At 45.3% G+C, this 12,273-nt stretch overlaps 1 protein-coding gene across 1 annotated transcript; it reads right to left on the bottom strand.

Moving 5' to 3' along the window:
* Positions 1–2,602: 2,602 nt before the first annotated feature.
* On the bottom strand, positions 2,603–8,896 carry LOC100070085 (spermatogenesis-associated protein 31D1). The gene is made up of 4 exons (XM_023646185.2): positions 8,667–8,896; positions 7,875–7,920; positions 7,235–7,295; positions 2,603–6,956 (listed from the first exon to the last, which is right to left on the bottom strand). The coding sequence occupies exon 4, from the start codon at positions 4,559–4,561 to the stop codon at positions 2,744–2,746; it is 1,818 nt and encodes a 605-aa protein (XP_023501953.2). The 5' UTR covers positions 4,562–6,956; positions 7,235–7,295; positions 7,875–7,920; positions 8,667–8,896; the 3' UTR covers positions 2,603–2,743.
* Between the last annotated feature and the right edge of the window lie 3,377 nt (positions 8,897–12,273).

Raw genomic sequence — 12,273 nt, 5'->3', positions numbered from 1 at the left:
TGTATTTGACATTGAGTAAAGTAGTTGAGCTTTAATTTGCTCATCTATGTAACGGAGTCAATTATAATATCCACTTTTTAAGGATAGAGATTAAATTACAAAATCCACATAAAATGATTAGCTCCATCTTGGTGCATCTTTCGTTTTGCATAATGGGAGCTATTATTATTTATTGCAGGCTTTTAACTTGGCTATGTGTTTTTGTAGAAAGGATCTATTTCTATTCAGTCGTTCGACAAGTGTTTAGTTAGAGTACCCCTGTTGGGAATTTGTTGTCAAATTAAAGGTTATATGGCCACTGCCCTCATTGAACTCAGATGTTACCCCTGATATTTCTTCATCTGTGCTCATATGTATTATTCTTTATTTTTTTATTCATACCTTGTGCAGACTTAGTAATTCCACCATAGGTGATAGAAATTTGATCTCCTTTTCTAAGACATCAAAGGGAAGAATGAGGAGTAGACCAGCTTCTTTTGAAGAGAAAATATGGAGTGATTTCAGTTCATTTTAAGCTCATTACCAGAAATATGAGGTAATATGTGTTTAGATATAGAATGTGACCGGTGGAAACGTTAAAAATCAAACATAGTGTTGCTTATAATAGTCAAAATTGGGCAAAATAGTCCATGATCTTCTGTAGGGAATCAGTTAAATATGGCATGTTTCTGCAAAAATATTTACAGGGACTGAATGACATATGCTTAACCATGTGGCTTCCTGAGTCAACTGCTTAAATTTGATTTCCGATTCCAGGACATAATATCTGTGTAACATCAGGTAAGTCAATGACCTCTCTAGTCTTCGGTTTCTTCATCCTGAACAAAAGTCATCTTATTCATCAGGTAGAAGTGAAGAAAACATCAAGAAAAACAAATCACGTGCTTGGCACCATGTCCTACATGTAGAAAGCAGCAACGTTGGCAGAATATCCTACATGTAGATGTGATTCATATCATTCCAGGTTATTTTAAAGCACAAGGACTCTTCACTCTATTGTCTAAATAGTTTCTAAAGAGCATAGAAATGGCTATTAATGTGAGAATATTCTGTCTAAAATCCTTTCCCAATTTGTGTATAAGTTGCAGGTAATTTCAATTTTCTGTGTTCCTCTCAAGAAATAATATTATGTTAAGAATAAATCTTTGGCTCTATATTTTCATCCATATACCTTTCAAAGTGTTTTTTAGAATCTCTAAAATATTTTCAGTTAGGAGTATAATAATGCCTTCTAACTGAAAATGTCTGTTAGGCAAAATTCTAATATGCATAGACTTAATAACATATCTTTTTTTTTTAAACAATTCTGAGAACTTTGAGTTATCCTAAATCATTAAATGTAAATATCTTCTTGAGAAAAATATATAAGAAATAATATTTCTTAGTATTCTTGTCGTGAAATGAAACACCAGCTGTTCTGGGGGAGACCAACCATGGCTCCACCAAGGCCGTGAATATCAGAGGCGGCACTTCCATCCTGATAGGTGAACTGTACACACTAAGGGCAAGATCTTGTATATTCCTATTAAGCATAGATGGAAGGAAGGCAGCAAGATCACCTTCCCCAAAGAGGGGGATGCCATGCCTGATGACCTCCCTGCAGATATTTTTTAGTATTCAAAGAACAGCCCAGTGCCTTTTTGGAATAAGGCATCAGTGTGCTGTGCAGTGCCTGGATCAGCCTCAAGGTGGTGATGCCTGGATCAGATTGAGGAGGGGGCGGGGGGAACAGGACAGGGTCACCATATGGATGATGAGGCATAAAGCTTTGTTCTACCAGCAAGGTCCTTCTTTCCCCTCTTCATTTTTTCTTCCCTCCTTGCTTACTCCAAGTCATCTTTTCCTTACTCTCAGCTTTATTTTATCCTGGGAGGTAGGTGGCTACCTGGTCAACATTGTTACTACTGGCAGCTGAGTGATGCTTTTGCTCTGCAACAAAATATCATTTGGCACTCTGAAGAAATACCTACAGAGGGGAACCACTTCCCCCAGGTGCCTTTCCAGTAGGGAAACCTCAATGTAAAGTTTAAAGTATTCTTCCCTAACACATTAATATGACTCACATGACAGATTCTTAAGGCGTGTCTGTGCTGTCCCTAGCCCCTCCCCCACCAGCCCAGGATCCACTGCAGCAATACCCTCCCCCACCCCCCAAATCCCATTCAGGGTTCACCCACCTGTGGGGTCCTCTGGTCACTGACCTCTAAATCATGATGAAGCCACTGTTTTTTCTTCATTGTTGTTTTATGAATTGCATACCTATTCTTGACCCTCTTCGGATAGAGAACACCTGTCTTCCCTACTCTCTGAAGGATGTAAAACATTCAGTGAGCGGAAGGTGTGGGCTGCTCTACACTTTCGTTAAGGCTAAGCGAAGAGGCAGGAGGCAGAGCCCACCTCCTCAAACTTCATCAGGGAAGAAATGGGCTTTTGGGGGCACGTGATATCTCTTTGTCAACAAGAGCTCCAGAACACTGGTGACCTTTTAGAAGCCAGAAGAAGCAATCAGTAAGAGCTGAACTCACTCCTCCTTTTCCCTAAGCACAAGCCCTGAGTTACCTGAAACCCATGCCCCCAACACAGGACACAGAAAAGACATCACTATTATTAGAGAATCATTTATTGGGGAGAATTAATATTCTCCACAAGAAGGAATTATTTGGCGGTGGGAAATTTTCCGCTCTCGAAATGCTGGAAAAGTGTTTTCTGTTGACATAGAGACGGATCCCTAAACATAGTGCCTTTAGCGGTGGTGAGAACAGCTGGAGGCCCCTGGGCCGGCTTGACGCCTGCAGGTGGAGCTTGGATGGGGCACATGCTCCCTGCTGGGCACAGATAAGGGACGCTTCTGATCCAATAGCTGATCTTTAAACGCCATGACTTTCTGAGGGTGTCTGTTCTGGTCTCTGATCCGTTTAGAACATGTAGGATAATTCTGGCCAGCAAAGACAACTTCTTGGTGGCAGGACTTGGTGTTTGGCACTTTACAGGAGGGAGCCCTGTAGTTGGAAGGATGCCCATGGATGGGCTCTGCCTGGGCCTGCTCTTCTGCCTTCTGCTCAGTTTTCACAAACTTCCTCAGGGAAGGAAGGGGCTCTTGAGGGCGGGTGACCTCTGTTGAACACCGCTGCCCCAGTTTCTCCACTGGGAACTTCCCAGGGACCGTCCTGGTCTTCTGAGCCGTGGTGGTCCCAGTAACGGCAGCTCTCCCTTTAACCAGGCCTCTGCTCTGTGCAGATGATATGGGGCTGCCCTTTTCCTGGGGATGTTCTTGCTTTTTGCCTTTTGTCCCAGGACAAAGCCATTGAAAAATGTGGTTCATCTTTTTTCTGAACAGACTTTCAGGAGGAGGCTGTGCCTTCTGTGATGAGGTCTGGGAAGACTTGCTCCCAAGCATCTCCTCTGATGCTGTGATCTGAGTAGGGAAACTCTTTCTTGTAGGTTGGGATGTCCCCAACCCTGCATCCCCTCCACCAAGCTCTTCTTTGTTGGGGCCCAGAGGGCTCACTCTCATTGTAGCTGGTGGGAATTTCTTATCCTCGGACCTCTTTAGGTCTTTCTTAGGGACCCAAGGCTCCTGCCGCTGCTGCCTGCTGATCCCACTGTCCTCCAGATGGACATGCAGAACCTGGGAAGCTCCCATGTCCCCACTGGAGACACCGTGGGCATGAGTCGGTGAGGCCTTGTAAGTCAAGCTCTCTGAGGCAGGGGCCCCGTCAGTGTGTTGGCCTTGGACCTGGCTCTGATTCCTCTTCTCTAGTTTCGACTTTAATTCCCCAAACAGATGTTCCTTAAGATCCGATGACTTCGGGTCTTGGGGAACTTGTCTTTTTGGTGCAGGGCTTTCAATGGTCCCAGTAATTTCTATTTTACTGTGATTCTCACTTATCATTTGGGAGCTTCCTGGCTTGCTGGTTGTCAACACATTACCAGTTTTTGACTGCAGAGCGCTGAGCTCCTTGGCCCTGAATATGTCCCTGGCCGTGTTGTGCACGGAAAAGGGTTCCGACTTCATCTTTTTGTCCTGTCGCCCTTCTCTTCTATCACTGGAACTCACTCTCTCATCCTTTGTCTCATGTTTGGCACCAGCTTGCCTTGCAGGCAGCTCTGGGGGGCATCTGTTGCCTAGCTGAGTAAATTTCTGACTCGCTTTGCCTGTGATGCCACATGTGACAGGCAGATGAGTCTGCCTGGCACCCTTACTTCTCTGAACAACCTCTGCAATCTCTTGGTTGATACCAGAGGGTGATTGTCTCGGCACCCCTTGTCCTTCCCTGCCCATAGGTGAAGTAGCAGGGCAAAGACGATCCAGGACCAGGGCTGAATTTGGTGTTTCCGCTTTTTCTTGAAGAACAGATTTAGAGCTTCCTCTATGGGGCTCGAAGCCCTCGTATTTGGAGTCCACTTCCAAAGTTGGGTTATTTGAGGGGGGACAGTAGAAATAGGGCAAGGACTGGGATGCAGCATCTTCCAATTTAAACGCCTGTATGGATTCAAGGACCCTGCAGGGAAGGCCCCACTCCATCGTCATATGAAACCTTTTAATATGGGTTTCCATCATCTGTTGTGCACTGGAATCAATGAAGCAAAGCTCCTGGAAGGTATTCAGGGAGGAGTCCCCACCCACTGAAGGTGGCAAACTCCTCTGTGTTATTTGGGTGCGGGATTTGTCAGAAAGCAGCAATGTCTGCTTGCTAGCATGCCATGAACTGCGCACCGTCCCAGGGAGCCGAGCCTCACTGATTTCCTCAAACTTCTTGCTCAAATGTGCTTTCAGGACATTTTCAAGTTGTTTCTGATCTAGACTTTCCTCCAAGGCCCTTGAATTTTTCCCTGACAGACTTGCCACGTGACTATTTAGGTCTTTCTCAGAGTCATATGCCGGATCCTTATCTGAAGAGCTCTCTGGGTCACTCAGCAGATGAGCTTTTGGGCCGTTCTCTGGGCTATGCCCCTGATCCTTCCCCTCTCCTTCTCTACCTGAAGCAGTTCTGAACCCCTCTCATGGAAGCTTTTGGATTGGCTCAATCCAACATTTAGATCTTTGTTCACCGAGATCCGGGAGAGTCCACGATTGCTCTCTGACTTAGCTATCTCTGAGAAATCTCTTGGAGGCATCATCAGTGACAGACACTCACAGATCCTGCGGGGCAGGCCCCACCGGTGTTGGATGAGCCTCTTTCGAAGGTGATGTTCCAGTTTCTTCCTCAGCTCATCACTGAGAGGAAACCCTACGGGAAGGATGGAGATGGAGGCATGGGCCTGGGAGGCCTGATGGTAAGGAAAGTTGGGAGCTGAAGAACAAAATTCTTCCTGAGATCTTTGGACTACAGAGGGGGAACCCCACAAACTTTCCTGTTGCTTCTGCAACACTTTCCATTCCAGTTGTTGAATTTGAGATGAGGTGAGAGACTCTGATTCATCCTGGGGTCTATGGTAACACACTCCACAGATCCTTATCTGGCGTAGAGGACCAGATGGTAGGATTGGGAGTGGGGATTTAAGGTGGGCCTGGGACTTGACCTGAGTGAGAGGTAGGGGCTGGGATTGGGGCAGGGTTTGAGGCAAGGGCTGGGGCTGGATCTCAGGCAAGGATGGAGGTGGGCGATGGAGAGGTACTGGGGATTCTTGGCCCATGGAGGCATTTGAGATGGTATTGAAAAGGAAGATTGTGGTGCAGTCACTTGAGTCACGGATAGCAGAGGGCAAGGACTCGCTGTGCAGAGATGGGAGACCCCAGAAGAGCTGCATACATTTTTCCTGTAAATAGTCCTCCAAGATTTTAGGATATGGGGGCTGCTCATGCATGTGCAGCTCCTTTGGTTGCCTGCACTGCTCCAAAAGGGAAGGGAGAATGCTGAGTCACACTCATCAGCATTTGACTCTAACATTTTCCCCGAAGGATTTAATTGGTAGCCTGGCCTAAGTTTTTTTGGAAAAGAGCCCTTCTCCTTTTCCTTTTCCTTCCACATCAGGAAATCACTCCTCTTTCGGACTTGTCTCTCCAGGAGTGCCAGGACATGAGGGCTGAGAAATGAGAGGTTACCAGGCTCTATAAGGTTAGCTGTAGGGTGTCTCTCCAGAGAGGACTCTGAAGAATGGAGGGCAAGAAACTCTGGATTAAAATCATATGGTGCCAAGGTGGAAGGTGCTAAGAACAAGTCTTTGGCACAAGCTTGCCACCAGGATAATTCTGAAATTGACAGGCTTGAATGGTCAGTGCCTCTGATTGTTGGGACATAAGTGGACAACCCACCAGGGCTATCTGGAGATGAGTTCTCTGGAACAGACTTCAATAAGATGGAAACCGATTTAGATTGAGTCACAGTTAAAGGGTGATCTGTCGGTGGTGAGACAGACAGGCTTGGTGGTGCGTGATGACAAGCCAGTGAATCAATGGGATTGATTATCTGGGACAAATTTGGTAAGGGGTTAATATCTTGGGAAAGGGTGCGGTCAAGAGAGAAGATCGTATTCAGAGACAGAGTGGCCTCTGGTTGGAGAATAGGATCCATTGCCTGGGTGTCATGTGGTGGGAGAGGGGGAAGGGCAAGGGGTTGGGGTGGGGAATGGTCTGCTGGGAATTTGGACTCCAAGGGAGGAAAAGGCTCTGGTGGCATAGAGTGACCCGGTGGTGAGGGTGAAAGAAAGTCAGCTAAGGGTGTCATTGGGTTAGGTGAGAGAACGGAGCGGGGCGGTGGGGAAGGGTCAGGTGGAGGGGATGGTGTTAGGTCTCCTGGAGGGACTTTTCTGAGAAGGCAGAGGACAAAGTGAATGATGACTCAGTCCCAGAAGCTGTGGAAGCCATAGAGGACACAGAGGCAGCATCATCTTCCAGGTCTTCCAGGAACAGCAGCCGATTGATCTCAGCAGTTGTGCTATTACACACCTCACAGGAGGGGTCTGGGCATAATAGTTGACGAAAGCGGGTGGTATCGTGAGGCCGGCCCAGGGGGCTGCGGGAGACAGGAAGTACAAAACTGTAGCCAGGACCAGAACAAGGAAAGGAGGACCTGCTGGCCTGTCAGGGGAGGGGCCACCTGAAGCCTGCTGCCCCTTCACAATGCCCCACATCTATGACTTCACCATACCCTCAGCAGACCTCACCCCAAGGCCTTCATTCACATACCCATTCCTATGGCAAACCTCTCCCATGACTACTGCAGGCTGTACTGAATCCCTGGAATTGCAGAGAACATGTTAAAGAGGGATCACGAAAGAAAAGACTAGTCACCTTTTCAGAATAGAAATTAGCCTCCTTTTCTCCTCTGTTTCCCTCTGGTAATTTCTCCAACCTGGGAAACCAGAAGAGTGAATTACGTGTAATAAAGGTAGAATCATAGGTGTTACACAGGAGTCCCTTTATGGGAGACCCTTGGGATATTAACGGGATATTAACTCCGAAAGCTCCAAGAATCAGTAGATGTGATCAAACAGTCAATGATAATATTAATAAGGTTCACATGTGTTTGTTGCTTCATTTATAAAGTACTGTCACATACATTATCCCACGGGATGTTCAAAACCACCATGTGAGGAACATAGGTCAATGGTTACCTCGAGGAGTCTGATCATCCAGGAAGTCAACGTAGTTTCACAAGGTAAGGAGACAGAAGTTCCCACGGCCACCCACTGGGCAACACCCATTGTCCAGGCCCATCACTGCTTCATGCCCAGAGCTGGGCAGAGCAGGAATCTGAGAAATGTCTCGGGTTCTGACTACCTTCCCATGGGCCTTTCCTCTGAGGCCTCTATTTTCTGAGAGGGACTCTATCTAGCGACTGACATCCTCAGAAACCATGGACCTGGGACCTCATGGAGAGGACAGGAAGGGTCACCCTTGGAGAGCTCAGGTGGGATAGGTGGAACCTTACCACTTGATGTTCCCCCTCTTCTTCTCCTCTTGGCTCTGCCCTGACGCTGAGAACAAAAAGAAAAGAATGAGGAGCGAGGACTTAGTTGGCTTGCCCCTCTCTCTAGGAAACTCAGCTATTCATCCAAGATTAATGTCACTCTCTATTTTTATTACTAGCACTTTGTGTTCTTTCCCTTTCTGAATTTCTAAAGGCAATAAGATACTTTCAAATTTTCCTTCTTTGAAAAACTCGAAGGAGGATTTTTGGCTAGAGTCCACACTTGATCTTCTCAGTCAGAAGTCCTCTGCTCAAGGAGGGCACAGACTCTGAGGCCCACAGTCACATCTGTGCTTCCTCAGATAGGACCCTGTATCCTGGGACAGAGCTCACACTCCAGTGTCTGCTCAGAGGCTCAGCCCTGCTCTCCTGATCTGCCCAATACAAAGGACGGTTTGGTCGAATGACGCCCGACATGGGAATGTGACTCATGATCCAGTGTTGGGAACAGTGTTCTCCTACACAGATCCCAAACTCTCTAAATAACCTAATGCAGGGCCGTGAAATCACTGATGGGATTTTATCCAGGAATCCTCCACCACACTCAGATGGTCTGTGAGTTTTGAATGGGAAACAGTCCCAGCTGAACCCCTAGTCCTGCCTGGCCTATTCCCCTAGAAGGATGATGTTCTATCCTCTATTCAGACTTGCCATCTTAGGAGTCTCTCTGGACCAACTCATTTAAAAATGTGGGACTAGAAATGGAAACAACAATAAAAAATCCCTGTTGGTGGCTTGCCCAGGGATCCTTACCTTTTGGTAGATTTTGGTTTTCCAGAAGGTTGGTAAAGATGGAATCCCCACCAGGAAGCACAGGAACAGAAGAAGCAACCACAACCCACACACGATGGTGAGGTTGTGGTCACTATCTAAGAATGTTGAGCAGATGCTCAAAAACAACTCAATATGGCTATTCAGAAATGAGAGAACATTCCATTGACTGAACTCCATTTTCTGAATCGCAAGGCTGCCTGAGGCAACTGAGCTCTGAGAGTGTCCGCGCTTGCCTATAATCCCAGGCCTGCATCACAGAGCACTGAAGAGTCACAAAGGGTTTCAGAGGGTGGGGGAGGGGACATGAAGAGGGTGTGCCCATGGCCCCTTCCCCCCACCAGCCCAGCTGATCTCTCCATCCAGCCTGGGCCCTCCAGGTCCCTCTGCCCTACCCTGCCATCCTATTTTCCAACTCTGTCCGTTCATCATATCATACAATTACATTAATGGAATTTTCTGCTTGTTCCACCTGTACTCCAGATATTACCTGGGCCCCCTTTACTGTTTGGAGAGCTTGACTTTGGTTTCACCAATTCCACTGCCTCGAAAGTCTGAAATGCTCCCTGGAACTTTTGCTTGTACCCAGACATTTACACTCAGAATCATATATGTCCTCAAATCCATCTTTCCTTTAGAGTGTTTTTGCCTTACATGAACCCTGATATAGAACTTAAAGTTCTTCTTTACTCATTTGGTTTTGTGAATGTTGAATAACAAATTTTAGTTTTTTGCTTCAGTCAGCGTTTACCATCTTCAGCCAGTGGGGCTGACTCAAATAATTGAAATGAGTAATTCATTATTCAACACTCACAAGACTAAAATCAGTACAGGCATACATCACTTAATGAAAGGGATATGTTTTGAGAAATGCATCATTAGGCACTTTCACTGTTGTGTGAACATCACACAGTGTACTTACACAAACCTAGGTGGTAGAGCCTACTACACACCTAGGCTATGTGGTGCTACCCGTATGGGACCACTGTCATATATGTGGTCCATCAGTGACCGAAACATCGTTAATATTGTTACGTGGTGCGTGACTGTGGTGGATGACAATGACAAAATGGAGTACCATTTTCAAGGCTTCTAAAATGGAGCTGGGAGGCCATTAGGGAAGTTAATCTCCAAGGTGAGAACCACTGCTGTACGTAAAGCTCAGTTCTGAGCATATCACCCCTTTGCCCAATAACCTTTATTGCCTTCCTGCCAACAACCACATGAGTGCCTGTGTGTGTGTGTGTGTGTGTGTGTTTGCGCGCGCACGCGCCCTTCTATCCAAGGCCTTCTGCAGTCAAGCACCAGCTCATGTGTCCCCACACAGGGAGGTGTGTTCCACAGTCATCCTAATGGGTTACCTGCTCTTCCCTCTGCTCTCCTGCCGCCTCTCTCTGTTAATGTTGGGTCCTCTGCTATAAATCCCCACCTCCTCCCTCTCCTTGGAGAAACCTTACTCATTCTTTAAGGCTCACTTAAAAATTAATATTTATCTAAGGAATCCATACCTGTGCCTTTAAAACCAAATAGTACTGAAGGCTTTATAAAGAACCACGGCAGGCCCTCCCCCACCTCACAACCCCAATCCTTCCTATCCCCCCAGTTCCATTCGCCATGGAAACCACTTTAGCCATTTCTGTCATAGCTGTTCTTGTGTTTACCTCCATTTATATAACTAATACGCGAATACTTGTATTTAAAAGTAATTTTAAAATATTAGATACTAACTTCTTGCCGTGGTAGATAAAATTTGAGTAGGTAAAATTGCAGGTGGATGAAATTTGGTCGACACCCCATTCCCCTCTTCACTCTTCTCAGTCTGTCCTCACTTAAATCTTTATTCATGCAAAGTTCATCTTGGCATGGAAGGTGACCCCTTTCCCGGAACGTGTTCAGAGACTGCTCCTCCCCTGCTCCCACAGAGCTGTGTATCTCTCTTAGTGCACTGTTCCCCTTGCCCTTCCACGTTGGGGTTATCTATAGAACAGGTCACACAACTGTGGTCTTTACTGCTGTGTGCCCGATATTGGTAAACCCTGCTCTTCTTCCCTGTCCCTAGCCATCTCTATATCTCTCTGCTTTGCCAGTCTCTGGGTGGGGGGAAACCAAAGTGGGTACTTCATGTGTGCCCTGAAAGGCTGGGACGCTGGTCGTTCACTCTGCTCTCTCTTTCCCTGAAAGGAGAGCTCTTTCTAGCTGAGGAGTTCCCTCTTAGCACTGAGTAATGCCAGCTTAAAGGACGGGGTGATGCAGGCAAGATGAAGCTGTTCTTCTTTCTCTTTATGTGTGGTTATTCTCACATTTTTTGTTCTGCTATGTTGCTAAAGTTTCTTAAGAGGGCTTTAGAGCTCTCCCAGAACTCTTTTTGACCATGGGTAGGTCGCAGTGTAATTGTTGATCTTTCTGGGAGGACAGAGGCTGCCATCTCCTACTCCCCATCTTGGTGACATCACTCACTAACACATCGTTAAGGATTTTTCATTTACATTCATGAGGGATAGTGGTCTTGTCTTTGCATGTGATGTCTTCACTTGCCATTGAAATCAAGGTAACTCTGGCCTAATAGAATGATGTGAGACCAGCTCTCTCCTTCTATAGTTTCTGAAATAGATGGTGGGAGATTGGGATTATTTTCTCCATTAATAGTCAATGGAATTCACCAGTTGAGTCATCCAAATCTGGGCTTTTCCTCCCTGAAAGGGTTTTAATTACTAATTTAATTTTCTTGTTTGTTACAGATCTATGGAGATTTTCTATTTCTCTTTGAGTCAGTTTTGGAAATTTGGATCTAAGAATTTGCCAATATCTTATAAATTGTCTAATTTGTGGCATAAAGTTGTTCATAATATTCTCTTATAATCCTTTAATTTCTCTGTGGGTGGCCCTTTATAATTTCTAATTTTGGTAAATTCTATCTTCTCTCTTCCTTGGGGATGCTAGCTAAGCGATTGTCAACTTTATCTGGTAAACAGCCAATTTCTGGTTTTATTGATTTTTGTGTTTTGTATTTCACGGACACGTGTTCTAATCCTTTGTATTTCCTTTCTTTTGTTTGTTTTCAGTTTGGTTTATTTTCCTTTCTTTCCTTTCTTAGGGTAGGAACTTAAATTATTGATTTGAGACTTTCCTCTCTTCCACTATAGGTGTTTAATACTATAAATTTCTCTCTAAGTACTGCTTTAGGCACATCCCATAGACTTTGATATTCTATTTTTTAAATTTTCGTTCACTTCAAAGCACTTTCAAATTTTGTTCCCAATTTATTCTTTGACTCATGTGTTATTCAGATGGGTGTCATTTAAGTTCCAAATGTTTGTGGATATCCCAGATATATTCCATTCTTGATAGCTCACATTCCATTGTGGTTGGAGAACATATTTTATATTATTTCATTCTTGCTAAATCTGTTGAATTTATTTTATGGCTGAGTACACGGTCTATCCTGGAGCATGTTCCATGTGCTATTGAAAAGAATGTGTATTTTGTAGTCATTGAGTGCAGTGATCTATACACGTCACTTAATTTAATCTGGTTGATAGTGCTGTTCAAGTCTTTTATAACGTTGCTGATTGTCTTTCCTCTTTTTAAT

The sequence above is a fragment of the Equus caballus genome, chromosome 7, assembly GCF_041296265.1.
Source record: "Equus caballus isolate H_3958 breed thoroughbred chromosome 7, TB-T2T, whole genome shotgun sequence".
Taxonomy (NCBI): Eukaryota; Metazoa; Chordata; class Mammalia; order Perissodactyla; family Equidae; genus Equus; species Equus caballus.
Note: the sequence above shows the minus strand (reverse complement) of the source record. Positions and strands in the feature narration are given on the sequence as shown.